This window comes from Lygodium microphyllum, chromosome 20 (genome assembly GCF_053477565.2).
Source record: "Lygodium microphyllum isolate KBCC chromosome 20, Lygodium_microphyllum_v1.1.10, whole genome shotgun sequence".
Classification (NCBI taxonomy): Eukaryota; Viridiplantae; Streptophyta; class Polypodiopsida; order Schizaeales; family Lygodiaceae; genus Lygodium; species Lygodium microphyllum.
Genome location: NC_141154.1, coordinates 82,411,575 through 82,437,200, shown reverse-complemented (window position 1 = coordinate 82,437,200; position 25,626 = coordinate 82,411,575). Strand labels below are relative to the sequence as shown.

Here is a 25,626-nt window from a genome sequence, read left to right as displayed (position 1 = left end):
GAAGTGTAGATGTGGACCACGAGTGTCAACAAGTCATCTTCTATGCGAGAGCATATTAACAAGCTAAGACAGCTTTTGATGCAGGTACAAAAATGTAGGGAAGGAGATCACTTTTGAAGACATGGCGATAACTCTTCTTTCACAGTAACTGCCCCGTTTTTAGTGGTTTTTATTTCCCCTTGATTGCTTCAGAGCAGTGTGAGACTCTTCTGTGGGAAGAGTTGGTTCCTATAGTCTTGGACCAAGAGGAGCGATTGAAAGGGATTATTGCTTCTAAATATGGGACTTTGGTTGGTCGGTCCTCTTAGAAAAAGGGGAAGGACCAAAAGGAGGACAAATCCAAGAAGGACAAAGAAAAGGAGTCTACTTGTCACATTTGTGGCAAAACAGGTCATTGGAAGAAGGATTGCCTCAACAAGGAGAAGAATGATAAATCTTCAAAGGATTCTAGAGCGGTGGCTGTTGCCTCATCAACTGCTTTCCTCCACTTGGAGGTGGTTGAGGATTCGACCCTAACGGCTTTTGATGTTGTGTTGATAGCCCCATATACTTGGGAGCGGATTGTTGAAAGTAGTGCCTCATGGCACACGACTCCTTCGGTAGGTGTTGCTCATGTACGGCCTTTGTATGGCTAGATTCTCATTGGTGGCAGTTTGTCTATTCCAATACAGGGACTGGGAGACATGCATCTTGTTCTAGATAGGTGAGGTGGTGCCTATACATTCGAGGTGCTTTATGTGCCCGGCCTTGGGATACCATCTACTTTCAGCCAAAAAATGTATATGTAGCCTTGTTAGTGAAAAAGTGACATAAATGTATAAAAAGGTCGGTCCTCCTACCCTTGTTGGTTGAGGCTGCTCATTTTGTGCCTCCCTACTTGATTTGTGCCTCTCTGTCCCCTCTAGGAAGAGGGTGAGGATAGTGACAATGTTAAATCTTTTGCGTGCCTTCTCTCTTGTGTGTCTTGAGAGTGTAGTTCCTTCATGAAAAAGAGAGCTTCTTTGCACGATTTGTGGCCAAAAAGCGTATTTTTTGGAGCCTTCTTAGTGGAACAGTGACATAGATGGATAACAATGTCAAGCATAGCTCCTTCTACCCCTGTTGACTGAGGCTGCTCATTTTGTGCCTCCTTGCCCAATCTGTGCCTCTCTATCCCCTCGAGGAAGAGGGTGAGGATGGTGACAATGCTAAATCTTTTGTGTGCCTTCTCTCTTGTGTGTCTTGAGAGTGTGGTTCCTCATTGAAAAAGAGAGCTTCTTTGCAAGTTTTGTGGCCAAAAAGTGTATTTGTAAGCTTGTTGGTTTTGTGCCTTCCGTCTCGTGGTTGAATTTGATGTGAATTCTTTTAAGCTTCTTGATCTTGGATCGAGACAGATTACTTCTTTAGGTTTTGAGGACAATGGAATCTACAAGTTGCGGTCTTTTTCTGCCTTGACTTCTCTTCTTCTTACCTCATAAACTCTGTTCGAGCTTTGGCAGGCTCGGTATGGCAGTCTCAATTATGATAACCTTCAAAAGGCATCTAAGGGACATGTTCTTCGAGTTTTGCCGGACATTATCGCGAGCCAGTAGCCTTGTGTATCTTGCATTTGTGGGAAGCAAACTTGTGATGTTGTTTCCATCAAGGCTTCAAGGCAATCTTCAATACCCTTGGAGCTTGTTTCTACTGATCATTCTATACCGATGAGGACAGAGTCCCTTCAAGGAAGCTTGTATTTCATGCTAATTGTGGATGCTTACAGCAAGATGATATGGGCTTATTTCTTGAAGTTGAAGTCGGAGGCTTTCTCCAACTTTAAGGATTAGTTGCTCTTTAAGGAGAACCGATCAGGTCGGAAACTGAAGATCTTACGATCGAATAAGGGTAGAGAATTTGTTTCTAATGAGCTTGCTTGTTTTTGTACAAATCGTGGTATTCATCAAGAGTTTGCCAATACTAACACCCCCCAGGAGAATGGCATATTGGAGCGGAAGAATCGCAGTGTGATCGAGATGGCCCATACCATGATGGAGCACCGTCAGATACCTCGGTGTCTTTGGGTTGAGACTGTGGCTATTGCTGTTCAAATCCTTAATCGATCCCCTAATTCCGTTGTTGATATGGCTCCTTATGAGGTGTACTTTGGGTCTAAGCTAGATGTTTCTTACTTCAGGGTTTTTGGGTGTGATGCCTATGTTCACATCCTGAAGACACAGCGTGACAAATTTGAAGCGGCTTACAAGAGATAGGTGTTTGTGGGCTATAGCTCGCAGTCTCAAGGCTATTGATTGTATGATTCCGTTACGCGAGATGTCTACACGAGTCGTGATATTCGGTTCGTGGAAGTTCCAACCGCAAAGGGGGGTGAGGAACACCTTGTTCTTTGAGATCTCAGTGATAGCTGGGTACGAGCGATTGTTTCTCTGGAGCTTGTGCCTCTTGAGGACTCTTCTCCGGATGACAAGCTTAGTTCTCAGCCATTGGATCCACCGATTTCTCCCTCGCCGTCGGTGGACCTTCTAGAAACTTCAGTAGATGTAGAGCGATGAAGTGAGATTCGGCCTCCTCGTTGGGCTTGTGGTACTCTTCATGATGCAGGGATTAAGGGGGTCCTTGGGGAGTGGCAGTCGTAGAATGGCCTGCTGTGTTCTCGGAAGAACCAAACACACCACACCGAGCTTGTTTACACTAATTACTATTTGATGACTCGTGCCATGCAGGATTGGGAACCCACCTCCGTGAAGGAGGATTTACAATATGATCATTGGCAGAAAGCGATGGAGTAGGAGTTGGAGTCAATTGAGAGGAATGGCACTTGGTATCTTGTGCCAAAGTCTCCTCATAAGAAGAATATTGGAGTCAAATGGGTCTTTAAGACCAAGTACTGCAATGATGATACGTTGGACAAGTACAAGCCCACCTTGTTGCTAAAGATTTTGCACAGCACCTAGGCATTGATTTCCATGATACTTTTGTCCCTATAGCTCGAATGGTTACTACTCACGTAGTTCTTGCCTCAGCTAACCATAGGAGATGGCTGGTCTATCAGCTTGATGTGAAGTTTACCTTCTTGAATGGGGAGTTGAAGGAGGAGATCTATGTTGAGCAGCCTCCAAGCTTCGGTTCTTCTGATGGTAAGGTGTACAGATTGAGGAAGACTCTCTATGGCCTTAAGCAAGCTCCCCGTGCTTGGAATGAGAAGATTGACTCGTTTCTCTCAGAGAAATTGCGGCATCAGCGTTTCAAAGCCAACCCCTAGGTGTATGTACACACCTTAGGTGGAGGTCATGTGTTGTTTGTCCTTTATGTCGACGATTTAATTGTGACAGGTGACCATACTTAGATGGTCGAGCAGATGAAGGCAACACTTCATGAGAAGTTTGAGATAATGCATAATGGAATTCTTCACTTCTTTCTAGGTCATGAGATCTATTAGACTCCTAGGGGAATCTTTATTTCCTAGCAGTGGTATGTACAGGAGCTCTTGACCATGTGTGAGGTGGAGGGATGCAAGTCTCTTTCGACTCCTATGGACTCGAGTTGGAAGGCTATCGCTCATTCTGATTCTCCTTTGGCTTATGCTACCTATTATAGGCATTTGGTTGGCTCCTTGATCTAGTTTCTTGATAGTTGTGTTGACTTATGTTATGCTGTAGGTGTGCTGGCCGAGTTTGAGTGAAACCAAGATGGTGCATTGGCAGGCTGCTTAGAGGATTTTGCAGTTCCTATAGGGAATTCCGGATCTTGGGATCTATTATCCCGTTGGTATTGGTGCTACAGACTTGGTACTTAGGATGGAGTTATTCAGATTGGGTTGGCGATGTGGATCATTGGAGGTCCATGACAGGTTATTGCTTTACCTTGGATGTTGGTGTTGTTTCATGGAGTAGCAAGAAGCAACCCATGGTTGCCCTATCTTCGAGTGAGGTGGAGTATCGGGCAGCGTATTCTACTACATGTGAGACAATGTGGCTTTGCCGGCTCTCGGAGGAGCTTGGTTGGCTGCCCACAGAGAGGTCCTATTGTTCTATAGTGTGACAATGAGAGTTGCATTGCCTTGGCCAGGAGTCCTATGTTTCATGCTCCGACAAAGCATATTGAGATCCAGTACCATTTCATTCGAGAGAGATTCCGAATGAGACCATTTCCTTGGTCTATTGCAAGATAGAGGACAATCTTGCAGACTTGTTTACCAAGGTGGTTCCCTAGGCTTTACTTTGACCGCATTCCAAATCCCTTAGCCTTCTGTTGTGTCCAAGATATGAGAGGGGGTGTTAGAGTTGGACATTCCCTAGACAGGCAGCAGGAGCAGCAGGTACAACAAGTGATAGGAGCGCCATGTGGCAGCTGATGTGTCAGGTGCCATCAATTTTCAGGTTGAACAGGCTGGTTGCATTGATTGCTGACCACTCGGCTGCATTTAATGCACTCGACCTGGTATTTTTAGGCATTTTTTGTTGGCGTATTTACTGGCCTTGGTTTTTGCAATCCTTAGTTGTGCTCCCATTTTTGAGGTTGCAGACCGTGGAGATTGCTCCCGGGGTTGATAGAGATTGAGATCTTCAAGGTGGAGACATACGCAGACATTCTCTTTGCATCCTGTATATTTTTGCATCCTTACACAACTTTCTTCACTGTAGATTTTATGCGTTTCACAGTCTCTTTCTTCCTCTCTTTTCTCTCTCTCTTCATTCTTTGTCTTGGTCATTTGGTTCTGCATTGCTTCACTCTAATAGAATACACACATGCTGTTGAGAAACCCTTCACTCATAGTTTGCATTTTTGCATTTTGCGTTTAGGGTTTGCAGCCCTAAAAAGGGGCGCCACCCTAGACTGACTGTGGCTATTTTTAGGCCGCTCTCTCATTCATTCCTTACGGCTGATTCATTTAGTCCGTCACCTCTTCTCTCCAACCTCTCCACTATCCTCACACCCCTTCAGGAGGACATTGCAGTTCGTGGTTCGTGGCTGTCTTCATTATCTTGTGCTACGGCACCCTTGCTCCCTTGTATCACATTCAATCCATGATTCAAAACTTCATCATTCCATTCATTAGAGTTTCTTCTCTCTTCTCTTCTCTTCTCCATGTTTGCCGAGTTTACTTTGTGTTTCTCCTCACAAACCCTACTGTCTCGTTGGTACGTCATCTTTTGACATGGTATCAGAGCTGGATCTGCTCAAACAACGGCAAAGATCCTCCACTCTAGTGAAGGCAAAGACCGGTGGCGGGTTTGGCATCCACTTCTATTCTTCTTCCGCTGCACAAACATCCTAACCGGCGGCTGCTCCCTCCTTCGTTAGCTGTTTTCCAGCATGCGTTAAGGGCTGCTGTTGCCACCTCCACCTCCCTGCTGCTGGCAGCTCCTCCATGTTGGCAACTGTTCTCTGCAACCTGGCTGTTGTTTCTGTGGGTTTCAAGTGTTTTCAGCTTACTGCCCACACCCCTTTCGTAGAAGGCATTGCAGTCTCAGTTGTCCCTTGCTCTCATCTATAGTCTGGCGCCTGTTTCCAGCATACCACACTATTCTGAGCTGATTTCAGCATTATGACTGCTGCCGCTAGGTTTTCTTGCGTTTTTAGTCTTTCTCTCTCCTCGCCTGCGGTTTTAGTATTTCTCTCTTCTCGCCTGGGTTTTTCTACTGGTTGCAACCTCTTACTGCTGGTTGCATCCTCCTTCCATTGGCAGCTCACTTCTAGCCCTTCCACTGCTCTCCTAGCCCTTGAGACGAACATTGCAGTTCATGGTTCATGGTTGATCTCTTTCTTCTTCAGCAAGGCACTCTGGTATCCATGGCTTCTTTACAAATAGATGACAAGACTACTAGGTGCTCATACTGTGGCATCATGGGACACACCACCGGTACTTGCCGACTTCGACCTTTGCTCCCCATCCTCCCAGAGTATATGCGTCTTCCACTAGGCACTCCTTGTGCCACCTTTGCTTTCAGGGCCACAGAGATTGTTCTGCATCGGCAATCAGAGTATTATGCTCAAGGCAATAAGACACATCCGATGCGCAGTAAGTCCTCTCGAGCACATGGAGGATCGATTGGCTCTACGACCTCGTGGAGATCGTCGCAATGCCAGCGGCAAACTTCTCCCACCTATTTTCGGGTATAGTGGCTACCACAGCCCGTGGTTCTACAATCCACTCCATCGAGAGACTGTGATTGTTTGATACCGTCTCCTCGTCAGTCTGCTCCTTCGAGAGACAGTGATTGCTCGATTCCTTCCTCTTCTTCAGCTTCCCGGTCCGCTCCATTGAGAAGCAACGACTATTGCCCACTCATTGCTTAGTCTGAGCCCCACCCTTCACCCTTGCCTACTCAGTTTCTAGAGGCTACCTTTGGGAGTTCTTCACCACCCTAGATACCTTCTTCGGTCCGATCAGTGGCACTTCCTTCATCCTCAGACATTTCGGAGTTTGTGATTCATAAGTTTTTGGATTCCCTATCTACCTCAGATGGGGATTGAGAGGGGGATGATCTTTCTTTGCTCTCCAAGGGGGTATCTACATCTACTGCGACTTTAGAGCGGGCTCCTATTCCTCCAGTTTCACAAGGGGTCCCCACCTACTACTCAGTCCTTCGCCCATCTTGGTGGAGTCCTTTTACCTTCTTCTTCTACCCTTGGATGGGATGGCTTCCTTCCAGTGGTCATCTCACCTATTGATACCCAGGATCTCAAGGATCTACCTAGATCGGGGCCTTGGAGGTTCAACCGCAACTTGGTGACGAGACCTTCGTATTTCTTTTTGCATGGATGCACCGAGCTAGTGGTTTCTCTCCCGAGATTGAGTTTTAGGTTCTCTAGTTCACTCTGTCTACTGTTCTTTATTGTAGGTTACCTTTCAAGTGGAAATCTTGGATCTTAGGGATCCTCTACATCTTCTTTCTCCTCTTCTTCTTGCCTTGGTCACTTGGTCAAGATTGAGTACGGGCATATCCTTATGGTTCTTGGCACCACACAAAGTCCGACATTCCTCCTTGCATTGTATGTTTTCATCATCTTTGTACTAGGGCGCTTGGGCAAGCGAACAATTTCCCCACGAGGGACACTGTCCAAGTGGCATCTGCTGCATGAGCATTCTTCAGCATGTAGCATTACATCTCCACCTCACTCTTTTCATGTTCCCCTTTTTGGGCTGAGAGGGGGTGTTGAGAAACCCTTCACCTGCAGTTTGTGTTTCTACGTTTTGCGTTTAGGGTGTGCAGCCCTAAAAAGGGGCGCCACCCTAGACTGACTGTGCCTATTTATAGGTCACTCTCATTCATTCCTTACGGCTGATTCATTCAGTCCGTCACCTCTTCTCTCCAATCTCTCCACTACCCTCACACCCCTTTAGGAGGACATTGTGTTTGTGGTTCGTGGCTGTCTTTATCATCTTCGTTGTGCTATGGCACCCTTGTTCCCTTGTATCACATTCAATCCATGATTCAAAATTTCATCATTCCATTCATCAGAGTTTCCTCTCTCTTCTCTTCTCTTCTCCATGTTTGCCGAGTTCACTCCATGTTTCTCCCTGCAAACCCTACTGTCTCATTTGTACATCATCTTTTGATACATGTATCGTCCGAATCCCACATAATCACAGCTTCCTCATGGTTGTCATCATCAAAATCTTTAGGAAGAGTAAAAGAATGTTGAGGCCAAGGAATAGCTCCACATACATTGTACCAAATTTACTTCTGCACAAACCAGGCTTTCATCACAGCACTCCATGTAAGATAGTTAGGTTCACATAACTTATCATCTGTAGAAGTGCATGGAGGAGCCATATGGAGAGGAGAAGAAGAGAAGATAGAGGACAAAGGGTATACGGAGAGGGACCATAGCCAAACCAACAACAAAGATGTCACAAATTGAGAGTTCACATGCAGTGTGACAAAAAAACTGATAAAAAATGAAGGCCAACTGCTACAAAATGAAGAAAAACCAGTCAAGAAGTGCTAGAAACAGCAAAATGACCTATAGAAACAATTGCTCAGCCATGACTAGGGGCAGAAAATGAAAAATACAGGGCGAGGAAGCGTTTAATGCAGCAAACTAACGATTGCAGGTTGGAATCCAAGCGTAGGTTGAAAACGTTGGTTGCTGGTCTGAAAATTGCAAGCCTAGTCAGCAGGGGGAAGAAAGACTTGTAGTCAACAGAAAAATTGCAGCAGGACCTAGGTTCTGCAATTTGATACCATGTCAAAAGTGGTGCAGCAATGGAAGCATAGACAAGTGCTGAAATAAACTATTGAACACAAGATAGAAGAGAGTGAAAACAAAAGAACACTGCAAAAGAAGAGAACTCAAAGATGTGCTTAGGAAATGGAATCCATATACGAAATATGAGAATGATTGAAGACCACCTAAATAATGATGATAACTGAATGAGAGGAGAAGCCATTGAATAAATAGGCCCAAAGTATGCCAAATATGGAAGCTGGTTGGCCAGCAATAAATGCCTAAATAATCACTAAGATGACCACCATAAAATGCCCAAATTACCCAGTAATGTCAAGCATAGCCCAAACTCACACATGAGATGACTAGACAGCTAACAAATGCCTAAATAGTCACTAAGATGACCACCATAAAATGCCCAGCTTAGCCAGTGATGTCAAGCATAGTCTAGACCCACACATGAGCTGACTGGAAAGCTAACAAGTTTTGCATCAATTGTTGATCAGTTTTTGCAATCAGTTTGGGTCACATTTGCAACAATTTGTGATTAGCTCTCAGATCAGCAAATGATCAGTTTATCATCAGATTTTGCTTAGTTTTCAATGCTTTACAGTTGGTTCCATGGACAGCAGCATGCTAGTAAATGCCGCTGACAATTTCAGCCATGTTTTATACTGAGAAAATGCTTTACTATGGTTGTGAAGTGAGAACAATTGAGAAACATGAGTTATAGATGTGTCCAATGGGTTTCAAGTAATAGTTCTAGATTGTTTCTTAGTATTATCTGATGTTTATGCTACCTTGAAATTTTCAGCAAGGTTTGGGGCATATGGAATGGTTAGACAACAATGGCCAATGTTGTGACTGTGATGCCTTATGGAAATTCCAGTGCAATATGCTTTTCCTTTGGCACAATGTAGTGCAATTGAGGACGATTGCAGGGATTTCAAGGAGGGGTTTCTCTTAGGGGACGTTAAATTTTGAGATGCTTTAATCTTACCGATAATATTTGATTAAACTATTAATCAAATGTGCGAGGCTGTTTTGCACATGTGATGCATATGGCAATTATTTTATGGTAACATGCCAAGGAGCTCGAGGATGCAGTGGGTGTCAAAGGCAAAAGTTGTGAGAAGTTATGCTAATTGGATTTTGGTGGTCAGTTGGAGTTAGCGTTGACCCTAGGATAGTTGTTTGGCCAATAAGTGTCAGCGATAACACTAGGAACTAGCATTAATTAATTAATTAATGCTAGTCAAAGGGTTAGTAGAGGTTGGGAACCACTCTACATTGCAAATGGCCTACCCAATTAAATTATGGATGGGCACATTTAATCATGGACAGGGTCAAAAGGGCTGAAATTAATTTTCGAGATTATTTAATTCTTAAAATTTATTAATGGATGGAAAATACTAAAAAATGAGTTTAGAAAGTTGCTACTTGACAAAAATGCCGATGTAAACTAAGAAAACGTTTTTGGGGGATGGATCTTAGCCATTTAGTCAATTTATAGCTTTTGTGAGAGAGAGAGAGAGAGAGAGAGAGAGAGAGAGAGAGCTACTGGTCCGTTTTCTAATTAGAGAACAACAATTTGCTACAAAAGTTAGCTATGTGGGGGATCTCAATAGGTAGGAGACAACAAGGAGACACCTTCTAGGGGTTGGCAACAGCATTGTTGATCAAGTGATAGCATTTTCGAGGTGCTTGGCAGTAGGTGATTGCATTAAATTTAGGGTAGGGCCTGGCAACAAGCAAAATTTAGGGTTTTCTCGCAAAAAAATTAGATATTTCTCATTTTTTGGATTTCTCTTTCCTTTGTTTGAAGTGGATGCAGTGATGAAAGTGTGGAAAATTATTGTAATCGATTGTTGAACATGAGGCAAAGAAAAGAGAAACATTGTACAAAGAATTCAGAAGTAAAGAGATGCTCGGGAAATAGAATCCATATACCAAGATATGAGATAGTACAGAACCAATGCGAGTCATTGGCTGTGAAGGCACTGGCACCGTCTCCCTCTCTCTAACAGAACCAGTCAGATGATGAATGAGGAGGAGGAGAGACCGACCATAAATAGGGAAAATATCAGCCATAAATTTGGGCTGGTTGGCCAACATTAAATGTTGATTGGCTAGCATAAAATGCCATAAAATGCATGAATAAAATGCTAAATAAAAATGCCTGAATACATAGGAAAATATCTTGGTGCCCTAGCTCACTGAATCACATGCATAGACTTAGCCATGAAGTGATATATCTGCTAACACCCTCTCTCAAATCGTGGGTGATTTGGTACAAGGGAATGATATAATGGTAAGAATCCATCAAAGTCCATACCACAATAAATACTAGAAGTGAACCATGGATAGCCAAGTAGCGAGTGGCCAACCCACCACCAAGATGCCTTGCAGAGAATTTGATGTCAATGTTGATCATGCTAGCTCCTGAAAACAAAGAAGAATATGTATACCTAGGAGTCACTTTCTTTGGCCCGAGATTTTCACTGAGGGGAATAGTTGAGGCCCGATTGGTGTGAGACTATGTAGCACTAAGGGCCCTTGAGAGCTAGTGTGCTCATGTACACTTTCAGGAACCTCACACCAAACTATGGTTGTTTGATACACTAGTCACACCTACTCTTTTGTATGGAGTGAAGGTCTAGGGTTGTAGCCTATATCACAAACAATTGAGCCCACTTGTTGACCAGACTAGCCAAGAGAGAGACCATTATGATGGTTGGGACCAAATAGAGAGACCATTTGTGATGATGATATCATGCATGATTAGGAGTAATCCCTTCACCCCACTCCTTATCATCAGAGCAGGGTTAGGGGCAATGCCTATGGTTGTGGAGGCACTCTTTAGAGTAGTGACATTCTTACACAAGATATGTGAGCTCCTATGCCACAAATATCCCAGATTGGCATGACTTTCTCTAGGCAGTTAGCAGAGGCAGGTGAGAGGGACTGTTGGTACTCATAGATGGTCTCTTGGATGAGCTTACATGGACTAGACATCAACCAATTCCCGCCCTTTGACTATAGCTTGGATTGTCTTACACTCCATCTCAGTCAATTTGAGCTAAATTCAGTCATCAACGCTAACGTCTTAAGAGTTGAGATAAGGAGGACTTGGATCCAACAGCCGCTACTTCCTCTAGGACTCGAGATGGAGTTTTACTAGAGCCACTTCCTATCCCTCTCTGAGGATGGATTTATTGTCCAACCACAATATATGGACACACACCTCTCCCACAATATGCGGGCTGTTATTGAATAGATGTGTGCCTCCTCTCATCAGTTCAGGATAGAGACAAGCAAATGGATGGATATTCCAACGGAGGACATGATATGCCAGCTTTGTAACAAAGAGCCTGAGATGGAGGAGCAATACATATGTAGTTGTACAGTGTACTATGTCATATGGGGAAGGTATCACTGCCTTTTCTGTGAGGGCTTTGGACCTCTTCATCATGTCATGGAGTATGAGGACCAGAGATGTCTAGGGTTTTTTCTCCTGGAGCTTCAAAGGCACTGCAGAGCACTACTACGAGACAGGAGACTAGCTTGCCTGAAGGGACCCAGGCAGAGAGTAGTGACGGATTTCTTTCATAGATCAGACCCATATAGGCACTACTAGCTCAGCAGACACAGATTCATCTTGCTAGACTACTACTCCACGCCGCAGAGTCACATTAGACAGTTCTATTGCACTTTGTCGACCATAGTGACCTCAACCATACGGCCAACGATTGAGGGGCCCATACTATAGTCAGATTAGAGCCATCATTACGGGACATAGGAGACCCACCCCTCGATACATTAGTAGGGGGGCCCTGAATCACATCATGGTTGGGATCATGTGTTGATCTTGACATTTAGAGAGGAGCTACTATAGCTAGACATTTTATACATTCAGTTCTTTAAACATAAAGATCTTTAGATGTTAGCCTTATACTAGGATGCATTTTTCTTTCACTTGATGAGATGACATTGGACTGAGATGTACTTTGGTCTTCTCATAGGCCACATTGGCCTTTTGTGGACATTAATATATCTTTCTTTCTTTCTTTTCTTTATGCGTGTGTCTTTTTGTGTTCAACTCTCTCTCTCTCTCTCTCTCTCTCTCTCTCTCTCTCTCTCTCAGCCCATGCATCAACTTTCACAATGCTGCACTCTAACAGTTCCACGCTGTCATCTTGTTTTTGGAGGTTAGAGCTAAAGCTCAAAGCTCCTTCCTTGGACATAGTCCTCTTGCTTCCATTCCCACCCTGCATGCATGCAGCGAAAAGGGAAGAGCCATGTGGCAACTGCTTTAAAATGCCTACCATAGCCATGTTCACTCCTAGCTGCCTACATCATAGCACCATCGTACCCTTTAAGGCTATACCCCCTTTGTTCACAAGGTGATAATTGACATATAGTTGTGCAAATTTGTCATTTTTCTTGACAAAGAGAATAAGAGTTGCTAAAAGTAATCAACTAGGCCTCATCAACCTTCTTGAATTGACAGATGAATAAGTGCTAACTCCTCTATTATTTGGAACATTTGTTAAGGTGACCACCAAGTGTCTTGTGTCTTGGAACTGTATTCCTCGAAGAGACTAGCAATAGCGTGGCTTAAAAAGTATCACTCTTCAACATACATGCAAGTTTGAAAAATTGTCATACTTGAGTTGTGTATGTTTTGCCTATGTTAGAAGATGTGCCTTAAGAAAGGAGAGGCAAGGTAAGTATCTACAAGTCCCAAAGGTGATACCCTAGAAATCAATTCTTGGGCTGATAGTCGTGAGGTTGTGGGTTCATGTCTTGATGTGTGCATCACTTGGTTGGAGACCTATGTTCACATGGTGTGTTTGTGCAACTCCGGGCTCATGCCCACTTAAAACACTCTATGTGTGCTCTTCCTTGGCACAATCACTGAGAACTATCCTATCTGCATGTAGGTACAATGCCAGCATGGCTCTTGCTCACTCACTTGGCTAATATGGGGGAAGGCACCCCCCATGGGCATTTGGGAGTGTGTGTCTTATCTTAGAAAAACAAAAATGCAAGTTTTACATAAGATTTGGGATGATATTTCTATAGCAAGAATGGGTCGATAGAGTCCAAAGACACAAGTACGTGAGAAAAACAATGTGGAAGGTCTAACTTATTAGATTAAAGTCAGTATGTGCCAGCTTATTAGTCGATTGAATGGGCTTCCTAAGATGAGGAGGTTGTGATCATGTTAAGGAGTCATGATTTGATTTAAATATGAGAATGGGCTTCCTAAGATGAGGAGGTTGTGATCATGTTAAGGAGTCATGATTTGATTTAAATATGAGAATATTATTTGATGTTCTGTGAGTGTGCACATGCAGGTGTTGAGAAAGTAAGGTGTGCAGGTAGCTTTCACCAAGGAATTGATGTGCACCAATTTAAGTGTCCTTATATAATGAAAAGGTGTATCTTTGGTAATGTGCACACTTAAGTATATGGTGTTATACACTGTTATGTAGACTAGAGTGATGTAATTTGCAGTAAGTTAGGATTGCAACTTGAACTAGCGAAGCTCTGTTTCATTCTTACTGATTTATCATTTGACAAAGGACAGTTTCACAGTGGGATACAAACACTGAAGTTCTAGTCACAAGGTGTTGGCCTATAGAATAAGTTTACTGGTGGTTCTCATACTACTGTTGTGCTATAGAAAAAGGATTACTAGAAACGTTGGTTCTAATTTTACCTTTTCTGCAAACTTTGTCAGTAGAGAAAAGTGGAGTTATTCACAAGAGGTTCAGGGGCTAGGAGGCATAAAGGTACAAGATGCTGCTGGTTCTGGTGTCGTGACTATGGCCATTGGTACTGATGGGACATTGTGGGCGTGGGGAAAATCTAAAAGAGGTCAGCTTGGGCTTGGCAAAAACATTATAGAATCTCGCACTCCTGAACCCATTCAAGCTCTAGCTGGGCAGCACATTGTGCAGGTGCTATAACATAAAAACCCTTTTGATACAATCTTCTTTAATCTGGATAACAATTTAACTGAAATTGGCCTGTAAGTGATTTGACAGAATGAGAGAGGTTTTTTCAGGTGCAATTGATTCAATGGAAAGACCTACAAAGCACTTTATTCAAATATGTAGGAATGCAGCTTTTTAATGTTAGTCTTTAGTCATTAGGAATTGTCTATAGTAGAGTGAATAATAAATATGCACTCACAAATACTTGAGTTTATGAAGAATACTTTCAAAGCAGATAAAAAATTGCACAGTGCTGTTTTAACAGTTTGAAAGTTTCATCAGCAAGTTTCGGTTATATTTTCAGGTATCTTTAGGATGGGGCCATGCTCTTGCTTGCACAAGTGAGGGCAAGGTTTATTCTTGGGGATATTCAGCTGATGGACGGCTAGGCTATTCTGACACAACCAGTGATAGCTGTGCAAGCTCAAACTTCTCTGTGATGGAGAAAAGCAAGGCCGACGAGGACCTTCTGGAGGCCGTTAGCAAAAGTGTTGAGGAAGATGTAAGGAGAGAAATGAATATTGCACTGCAGTGGGAACCACATCTTGTTGATTTGAGAGGCCTTCGAGCAGTCAAAGTAGCTTGTGGCTTTGATCATTCACTCGTTTTATGTGGTGAGACCTTGCATATGTAGAAAGCTTTGATGATGCATTTTTCAAGTGGATTTTTTATTTCCCTCTTTTTCTTGGTGGAGCATGTAATACACTTTGTAAGTTGTGCATTCTTGTTTGCTCATATGGCTAATAGGTTTTGTTGTGATGTATTCCTATCAGATCTGGAAATTGTAGTTTTATGATTGATATTTTCTGTTGTCAACAGAGAAAATTACAATGTGTCTCACTGCTTACAGTTTTCTGGGTTTGTTGAGATGGCAAGCTCAACACGTGTGGATATTGATGATGGACCGCTTGGTTAGATAGGCCTGCACTTCTACACTTAGCACATCGGTGGTCATTATGATCCACACATGGCCATTGACTTATCGCTTATTATATTTAGTTTGTTATACCTACCTACAGTTGGCATAGTTATAGCACTAGTCGATTAGTAAAGTCAATTATGCACTGTTTGACTTAGTAGGCAACTTTTCTTTATGTTGTATTTTTTTCCTGTAAAATGTGGCTGATTATATTACTCAAAAAAACTGATTACAATGGAGTACTTGTGCTCAACAGACCAAGCTGGAGCTGGTGAAAGTCACATATACATCATATATACAAGCCTCTCAAGGTGGTTTGGGGGGAATGGGGGCAAGAAGCCATGGAGGGGGGGTGTATCGCCATCTGGGGCTGCTTGCCTGCATCACGAAGAACAGGTCCTGGCCACCCCAAGTGCGCATGAAATGACCTCGGAGCTCCTGACGAGCCCTGGACTCGCCCTGCACCTGATCCCATCGGCCTCAAAGGGAGTAGATGATGGGGGTCCAGAGCTCTGCTAAGGTTGCCTGTATTGAAAGTCTCTCTCTGCCGAAAGCCGCCTGACACCACACCTTCCAGATATGCCAACCAGTAAGACTCCCTATGATTTCCTATATCTCAGAGCGATCTGCTGTGGGCTCCAGTACTTGGCGGATGGGTAGAGCCTCTAAACCCACCACAGCGTACGACCTTGCCTCAATAATGAATATCATATCCTGCATCCCGGCCTCATACAGAAGGTGACGGCCCTGGCTGACCGCCTGCCAGTAGAAAGCTCCCCAAGAGATACATCCAAGGCTGGGTGCTATGCGGTGAAGGATGCAACATACTCCTCTCCACACGAGCTGTGCCGCCTCACACGACCAAAGGCAGTGCTTTGGGATTTCCATAGACTGTTGTGTGCAGCACTTATAAACTCCCTCCTTTTGCATCTAGGCAAGCCAGCTTCCCACCACCAAGCCTCCATGTGCCACCAGTCAAAAAATACGATACCCTCCTCGGCCTCCAGCTGTCTCATAGGCGGCGCCAGAAGGTTCGTCGAAACGGTTGCGTGATGTTGTGCTCTGCCCAATGCCTACTATGCGACGACGCCCAATCCATATTCTCCTGCATCAGTACGTGTCTGCCAATCCTAGCGGTGTACTCCAGGAATCTCGATGGCTTCTTGGCGACCATACTGCCAGCTAAAGCCACTCTCCCGGATCCCACTCCAGCTCATCAAGTGGCCTTTCTTCCCAGATCCAGAGGCGCCACTCCTTGAGCTCCTGCCAAAAGACCAAAGGGTCCAGTTGCCATGTCTTCCCCTGAAGCCCAACCACCCGAATCCTCTTCCATGAAAGGACAGCTATCCTCTCGTCCTGCTGTTCTCTGTCAAGAGCCAGACGTCCCCTCTCCTGCACTATGAAAAAGGTCCCTGGTGGAGTGCCACCCACTCTTCCTGCCACCTGTAGGGGGATGCTTGCTGGTGAAAACCTAGCGGCCCATATCTCCTTGGGTTCTATCGGCTCTCGGATCGGGGGAGCAAGCCACTCCTGAGGTATCGCTGCGTCTATCTCCCTTCTCCTCAGCTCCACTCCTCGCTGGCAGTCTGATACTTACTACAATACCTCCTCGTCCGCCATCCTGTACACCTCCCGCCATGTCCTGATGGTACGAGCCGGGCCAGTCTCCCAACCAGCCCACTGGATGTGGGGGCGCTCGCCAATCTGTGCCCCTTCCCGGTCGCTGACCTGGGGATTCCAAATCACCGGCTGATGGTCTATCTCCTCTTGACAGCCTGGGGGGCTCCGGATTAGGGCCTTATGGAGGTCTTGCCACATGCGGAGCAAGCTACGTAGGAAGAGTGCTCTGGGGGGGTGATCTGGGCTAACATGAATATCCATCTCAGGTATGGCCTTCACTCACCGCCAAGCCTCGGTCTACAGTCCTGAAGACCCTCCTGTAATAGGATCTTTCACGTCAGTCCTTCCAAGGTGAGACCGCGGACAACTAGCTTGCCCAAGAGGGCCATACTCTGATACTCTGGGTCTATGATCCCAAGCCTTCCCTCTGACCGATGTCGTATAATGGTCGTCCACTCCACCTTGGCCTTGGAATCCTTGGAGCCGTCTGACCTGGACCAAAGGAAATTCTGCACTAGGTGGCGAAGCTGCATTACGTAGGAGGAGGAGAAGCACCAACACGAGGTGATGTGCCAAGCCCTTGCTAGGAGGACCTGGTTAACTACCAGGGCTCGGCCGGCTAGTGAGAGGTGAGCCGTGCTCTAGTAGGTCAGCTTCCTCCGAATAGAATCGAGGACTGGAGGAAACTGCTGGGCGGGAGTGATGTCGAGTCCCACCTGAAATCCTAGGTACCAGACGGTCTGAGTCCATCTAAATCCCTGGTGGATGTCCCACTCCATACTAGAGTCCGGGTCTGTGAGGAAACCAACCGACCTTCGCCAGTTGATTTTTGCTCCTGTTGCAGAACAGAACACCTCAAGAGCCAACCTCACTCTCTCCAGCATCAACTCGTCGTCCTCTATGTAGAGCGTTGTATCATCTGCATACTCTGAGTCTAACAACTCGGTCTCCTCTCTTACTGGAAGTTGGAGGCCACGTAATCCGCTCACACGCGACCTGAGGAAGTGAGACATCGCCTTTGCAAAGAGAAGGAACAGGTACGGGGCTAGGAGGCAGCCCTGTCGGACCGATCTCTCCACCTTAATCTCCTCCCCTCACCTCCCTCTTATGAGAACCTTGCTGGTGGCCCATCTGTAAAGTGTGGAGACCCCGGAAATCCAAGCCTGGGGGAAATCTAGCCTCACCATGGTGCTCTTTAGGAAATCCCAGTCCACCCTGTCATAGGCTTTCTCAAAATCCAAGAGTAGTACGGCCAGTCTCTGCCCACTGTGCTAGGCCCACTCTGTCACCTCAAAGAAGGTGAATACATTGTTTAGGATGCTCCTATCCTGGACCAGGCCACTGCTGTGCAAACAATGCTAGTGCTTCTCCCATCCATTGGGAGGTGTGGTCCGCCACTTGACTCTTCAACTCTTCCTCTATCTGTGTCGTCGTCCACTCCCCTGAGTGAGAGGACTGAAGAAAAAATGCGTTGTTTGATCCATCCGGTGGTGCTAGAAGATGGACCTTGTCTCTCCTTGACTTATGAACCACGAAGATTCCCACCTCTAGAGGTAGTGGGAACTCTCCGCGCTCCGCAACTCTCAAGTAGGACCATGGGCCGCTGGGGAAGAACTCCTGTGGCAAGAGGTGTGCCTATCTCGGGAGAGTGTGACGGGTGGTAAGGGTGGATGAGCTGGTGGCTGTATGGGAGAGGGAGGACTGCTGGTACGAAGAGGATGTAGGCGTGTGTGGCTCATTACCTCCTGTGGGAGGGGGGGGGTGGGTCTGGGGGGGATCACCTGAACCAGGTGCGGATTAGGGGGAGGCTCAGTACAGGGGGTGGTGGGGGGGAGGATGCTCGAGGGATGGTGGGATGGACGGAAGTACATGGTGGGTGTGGGGGGGGGCTGGTGGTCCAAGAAATGGGGGATTGTGGGTCAGGGTCAGTGGGGGGCGGTGCATGGGATGTGGAGGGAGGTGGGTGTGGGGGCTGTGGGGACTCAAGAGAGGTAGTCTGTGGTGCGGGTGGTGGATGTGGGGGGCTGCGGTCTTACCGGGTGGAGCGGGCAGGGGGGGCTGTGGAGTGCTCTGCCCAGGGGGTGTCGCACACCCATCTGCTCCCTACTGCCGAGGCTGGGTTTGAGACTCTTGTTGCGCTTCCCCTTGCCGCCTTCCTCTTTGTCGTCTTTGGACCGGTGTGAAGCCATCAACGTCCACCTGCGGGCATGTCGGCGGAGTCACCTTGGCTCCGAAATGCGTACAACCTGCTGCCTAATGCCCAAAGTCGTGGCAACGCAGGCACTGCCCTGGCTGCCCTGTCACAATGACCTACTGCCTAAAGGAGCGTCCGCTCGCCTCAATCTCTAGGAGTTGTGGGATATTCTTGACCTCTTTCACTGCCACCTGTATCTTTGGGACTCCTGCAGCTATCATTGCATCCGTGAAGAATGTGGAAAGGATAGTGCCGAAGAGCCGTCCAAAGTCTTCCACCAATTGGCGATACTCAATCGCCAGGCCGGGGAAAAAAAGGGTGATCGGGTGCCGAATAAACCTATAATGGAGTGCAAACGCTGCCACAGTAAAGCCCCTGTACTAGGGGACCATGTGTATGATCCCCTTTGTGGACGCATATGGTGAACTGGCAAGTAACTCACGAGCTGCATCCACCGAGCTGAGCTGGACCATGAAGATCCCTTGGCCCAATAGGACCGCCTCCTCGATCTGCGTTGTGCCGATACGCAGTGTGGAGTGTAGCTAGTCCCAAAGCTGGGCCCTGGTTGGGGAATGTCCTACTACCTGACCATAAATTGCTGTTTCCATTAGCTCCAGCTTCTTAGCTCGAACGGCTAAGAGCTGTTCCTCAGAGAGGACTACGTGCAAGGTGTTTGACTGGGGGGCACTCATTGAGTGCGTCGGTGTTTGACCAGAGGTTTCCATTGCCCGTTCCTTCTGAGAGAACTACCAATCACGTCGCGGTGCTACCTAAGAGGGGGAGTTGCTACAGATGGAGGGAGCAACTGGAGGGTGGGGGGATCAATGGCGAGGGGGGGGGGGACATTGCTGTGTTTGCTACGGATGGGTCCGAGGTTGCGGAGGGGGGAAGTGTACCGAGGGGGATCTGGAGGAGAGGATAGCTTTGGGGGGGGGGGGGGATCTGGAACAGAGGGTAGCCTTGGGGGGAGGCAGAATGTTGGGGCGGGATGGGCAATCACGCCTGGGTGAAAGCAGCTAGGCTGAATGGGAGGCCAAGCGGACGGATGGGGAGCGGGAGGGGGGGGGGGGGGGACAGTCGTGTGGGCGGGCGGATTGAAAGGCCTGGCGGGCGGACGGGGAGGGACAAATGTCGAGGCGAGGAGGCAAGCGATCTGGGAGGGGCTGCGATCACGCGGAGGGGCGCGATGATGATTGGGGGCCCGCGCGATCAGACAGAGCAGGGGGTAGAGACCTTTCGACGTGACGGACGGAGCTTCTTGGATGTACCTAGTTATTGGATTTCCCCTCCTTTATAAGCTTTCTCTTGTGTGTTTGTTAGTTTATCCACCACGCGATTCTTGAAATGATATTAGAGCGGCGCCATTGAGAGAGGCTAGTTTTAAAGATTATAGAGGTATTGGAAGCAAGGCAGAGTGAAAATCTCAGATGGCTGTGAGATTTGGTGTACGAGCAGAGCACTGTATATTCTGCAAACAAGCCCTTTACGGCCATGCTGTTGCTTTTTTTGCCATCTGAGGCCGTTTCAGGCCCCATTTTAGATCTATAAGATTGGGAACAATAGTTTCAGGGCATATTGTAATTTTGGTTGTCTTGGTCGAAAGTGGATGCACAGGTTACAAATTTCAAATTTGTAAGTTTTGAGGTGTTTGTCAAGAAGCAAACATAGGCTTTATCTGTAAACAAGAAGGTTACTTGGTGTATTATTGTACACTTATTGTGAAAGGTTGTAGAAGACTTGCTTGTTGTTTTGTATCATTTTTATGATAATGACAGAGAATAGTGAAAATCCCATCATTGAGAAGTTGGATAAGAACAACTATCCATTGTGGAAGTTCCGTGTGGCGAACTTCCTTATTGGAAAAAGGCCCTGCGGGATGAATTAAAGGTGTGGAAAGAATGGAATGCAAAGGACAAAAATGTGATGTATTGGTTATCTACAATCATCATTGATAATACTATATTGGGACATATCAAGAATGCAGAAACTTCACATGCAGCTTGAATAATGTTTCAAAATATGTTTTGAGTAAATACAAAGGCACGAAAGTTTCAACTCAAGCAAGAGTTGAATACTTTGAAGAAAGAGAAAATGTCTATCAATAAGTATGTTTTGAAGGTGAGAAGCATTGTAGATGCTTTGGTTGCGATTGATGCAATGCTTGATGATGATTTGGTTTCACCTACTTTGGGTGGTCTTAATAATGAGAAGACTTGAAAATCATTGTCACTTTTGTATATATAGAGAAGCCATTTTCAAATTTTTATGAGTTGGTCTCTCTCATGATTACCGAAGAGATTAATATGCAGGGTGACTCATTTGAAAGAAATGGTGAATAGGTCCAAGCATTTTACTCAAGTTCAGGAAGGAGATGTAGTAGATCCTCTTCAAGAGGCTGTGGTATGGGATGTACTGGTGATAACTAGCAAAACAAGTTAAATTAGCAATTCAATGAAATGTAGATTTCAGGAGATCATGGAAACTCTAGAGGTAAAGGGAGCTCTAGAGAAAGATGTGAATGGTAGAATTGAGATTCTCGTAATTTTGGTATTATTTGCTATTATTGTGGCAAAACAAGTCATATTGTAGCTCATGCACAGAGGTAAATTGGAGCAAGGAAACTATGGATAATCTTTATGACAGAATGAATATAAAAATGAGCTTCTGTTTGTTATGTAGCATACGATGAATGCTATTACAGATAAGGGGAGATATGATGATATATGGTATACTGATTTAAGTGCATCTAATCATATGACCAATCATATTAAATGGTTTGAAGAGATGTAAGATTTACAAAATCTAAGTTATGTGTAGAAAAAGAGACACATGATGATATATTATATGTTGATTTAAGTGTATCTAATCATATGACCAATCATGTTGAATGGTTTGGAGAGATGATTTACAAAATCTAGGTTATGTGTAGACGGGTGATGATTTATACTGTCCAATTTGACACATTGAAAGGTTCCCTTGTTCTTGCATGATGGCTAAACAAAGAGTCAGTCAGATGTATTATATGTGCCATCAATCACAAAGAATCTAGTGTCTGTTGACTAAATAGTAGAGCAAGGGTTGTAGGTTCGATTTAATACAAAAGATTGTTTTGTAGAAGACTAATGATAAGTGTAGGTTAGTTGCAAAAGGAAGTAGAGTTGGCTGAATGTTTACTTTAGATGTTGGAATTTTTGCTATGAATGCTGTTATGTATGTATGCTAAAGGAAAAAGAGTGGTTGTAGACATTGAAATTTGACATAAATGTATTGGATATGTAAATGTGTAAAGGCTGAAATTAATACAGTCCAAAGGATTGGTTACAAGGTCGCTTGCTTTTAGAGTTGCAAAAGTTCATAAAGTATATGAAGTATGTTAGTTTAATAAGCAAGCAAAACAACCTTTTTGACATGGCAGACATGTGAGCAAATATATACTTAATGTTGTGCATACAGATATTTGGGAGCCTACACAGAACATATGTCTTGGTGGTAGCAAATACTTTGTTACATTTATTGATGATTCTTCAAGAAAGCCATTGATATACTTCATGAAAAAAACATATATATTTGAGTACTTTAAAACTTTCAAGGCTGTTGTTGAAACAAAAATAGACTTGAAAGTTAAGTGTAAGAGATTAGATGGAGGGGGAGAGTATCTCTCTAATGAGTTTAGTGACTTTTTGAGGTCTCATGGAATAAAGATACAGCTTACTTACAGGTATACCCCATAACAAAATGAGATTGTAAAAAGAAAAAATAGATATATTGCAAAAGTCTCATAGACGTTGATGGTTGAAAAGAATATGCAAAAATATTTTTGGTTTGAAGCTGCTCATATTGTTGTCTATATTATGAATATTACTTCTAGAACTGTAATTCATGGAATGATTCCTGAAGAATGCTTTACAAGCAAGAAGCTCGATGTGTCATACTTGAAAGTAATTGATTGTATTACATATGTTCATGTGCCAAATAAGATGTGAAAAAAGCTTGATATAAAGGTTGAAAAATGTATTTTTATTAGATACTCTTTAGAGCAAAAAGGATATTGTTGTTATAACTGTGTCACAGGTGAGTTTAGAGTGAGCAGAGATGCTATTTTTTATGAGATGAGCAGTTGGTATGCATCTAGTGGTGATAATTGGATGATGATGATCATGATAGTTATGTGTAGAAAAAAAGCAAGAATCACAGAGCCTTAGTGGACTAGAAACATCATCTCGTAGTATATCTAGAGTTAGTTCTTGGTCTAGGAGTAGCTTTACATTCAGATGCATCTACAAGTATTGTAGGTAAAGACAAAGGAAAGAAAGTGTCGGATAGTAATGATGTATTTACTGGTCAGTTGGGTTTTGATGGAGATTCCAGTGATTCAAAGAGTTTGGATGATGAGCTTGGTATTCCTTCAGTCACGACACCAAGTGTACAAAGAGCACATGGTGATGTTAAAGCTCGATTGAGTGATCCTGTGGTACACAAGTCTAGCAAGTTGAGATATCTTGTTAAGAGATTTGGTTTTGAAGGTTATACATCTCACCACTATGCTTATATGGTAAAGATGGTTTAGGATATTGAATTCACTTGCTTTGAGGATGCTGTTGGTCATGCTCATTGGGATGCAACAATGGATGAAAAGATGAATGTATTAGAAGCCAACAAGACTTAGGATCTGGTACCATTCCCTGAGGGCAAAAAAGCTATTGACTGTAAGTGGGTTTACAAATTAAGCATAATATAGATGGTTCGGTGCTAGACTCGTTGCAAAAGGCTATGCTTAAGCATACGGCATAAATTATGAAGAGACATTCAGCCTAGTTGCTAGGATAGCAACTGTTAGATGTGCGATTGCTTTGGCAGTAGCTAAAGGTTGGAGTTTGTAACAAATGGATGTCAAGTATGTTTTCTTGCATGGTGAATTGCAAGAAGAGGAGTATGTGGAGCAGCCAATAGGTTATGAGGATTTAGAGCATCCCACATATGTGTGCAGGTTAAAGAAGATGCTCTATGGATTGAAGCAAGCACCTAGAGTATGGTTTGACAAGATTAGGGAGTATCTTATCAACATTGACTTTTATATTGAAAAAGAGAAATGTAACTTTGGTCATGATAGTCATCTATGTGGATGGCTTGATTATTACAAGTAACAATGACAGTGGGATTGTTGAAGTGAAGAACTTTTTGAGAAAGTTTAAGATGAAGAATTTGGTTGAGCTGAGGTTCTTTCTTGGTATTGAGGTGATTAGATGTGATGATGATATATGGCTGTCCCAAAGGCAATACTGCTTGGATATGTTATCCAACTATGGTATGACTGTGTGTAAGTCTCTTTATTGCCATTGGAGAAAAATGTGAAGTTGAGTATTGATGTTGGGAATGAGATAGAAGACTCTACGATGTTTAGGAGAATAGGAAGAAGTTTGATTTATATGACTATTACAAGGCCAAACTTGAGCTATGCATCGATCTTGTCAATTAGTTTATGCAGATGCTTAGAAAGTCTCATTTGGATGCAATTAGACGTATATTGAGGTATATGAAGTCCACTCTACATTATGGACTTTTTATGTGGTAGGTAAGAATATATAGGTGTTTGGATAAACAAATGTAGATTGGGTTGATAGCATGTCTGACAGAAGATCTACCAATGGATTCATGTTTTTCCTTGATAGTGCAACAATTACATGGAGTAGCAAAAAGCTACCTATAGTTGCTTTATTGTGTACAGAGGCTGAGTATAGAGGCGTTGCTATACTAGCATGTGAGGTGGTATGACTGTAAAAGTTATTGAGTGATTTGGATGTGTAGGGAGTTGGTCTAGCTGTCATTTACTGTGACAATACAAGTAGCATACAACTAGCTAGAAACCTAGTGTTCCATGCTAGAACTAAACACATTGAGGTGCATTACCACTTTGTAAAAGAGAAGCTACTTGTGGGAGGGATTGACTTGGTATTTGTTAGCACACAAGATCAGATAGTTGACATTTTCATAAAGGCATTGGGTGCAGAGAAGCTTTAAAAGTTTCGACGCTTACTTGGAGTTGCAGAGGTACAATTGAGCTTAAGAGTGAGGGTTGAGATGGTAGGATCAACATGTGTGGACATTGATGATGGATGGCATGGCTAGATGGGTCCACACGTCTATACTGAGCATGTCCATAGTCATTATGATCCACACATGGCCATTGACTTATCGCTTATTATATTTACTTTGTTACACCTATATACAGCTGTCATAGTTATTGAAACCAACCTTCTTTCCATGGATGGGTGGTACTTTTCTAATTACAACTTGGTTATAACAGTAACATTTCTTACAAAACTGAGAAATGCAAATTAACTTACAATCTTGGACAATGGACACATTATTGGCCCCAAAACTAGTGCCCCTTTCGATATTTATTTAACTTAATTGAAGAAGAAGTTGATGTACAATGGAATTCTCCCAATCCCTTTTGGTATTCCAACTCCCCTTGCCGTCCAAAACGACCAGCAAGTTTTCAGTTTGATTTGCCCCTTGATTTAGGTAGTCTCAATTGGCCTTCACCTGCTTTGATGGAGATGGAAAATTCATTGATTTGTTGGTCTCCGCTAAACCCTAATTTTTGCTGTAGATTAGGGTTTACAATAGAGAAATCTGAAGTTTCTCAGCCTCTATTGATCTCAATGTTGTAATCTTTGGAGGAAGGCTGTAGAAAGACTAGGAGATGAGAGAGAATATTGAGGAGAGAGAAAATTTAG

General features: G+C 44.2%; 1 protein-coding gene across 5 annotated transcripts in view; it reads left to right on the top strand.

The window, feature by feature from the left end:
* Positions 1 to 25,626, top strand: part of RUG2 (Regulator of chromosome condensation (RCC1) family protein) — a 103,780-nt gene that overhangs the window by 45,998 nt on the left and 32,156 nt on the right. For 3 of the 5 annotated variants that reach the window (XM_087701660.1, XM_087701665.1, XM_087701662.1), the window contains exons 2-3: positions 13,898 to 14,117; positions 14,458 to 14,767. In XM_087701660.1, the coding sequence (XP_087557786.1) occupies positions 13,898 to 14,117; positions 14,458 to 14,767 (530 nt within the window). The remainder of the gene's footprint in view (positions 1 to 13,897; positions 14,118 to 14,457; positions 14,768 to 25,626) is intronic. The other 2 variants (XM_087701661.1, XM_087701663.1) reach the window with 1 other exon arrangement.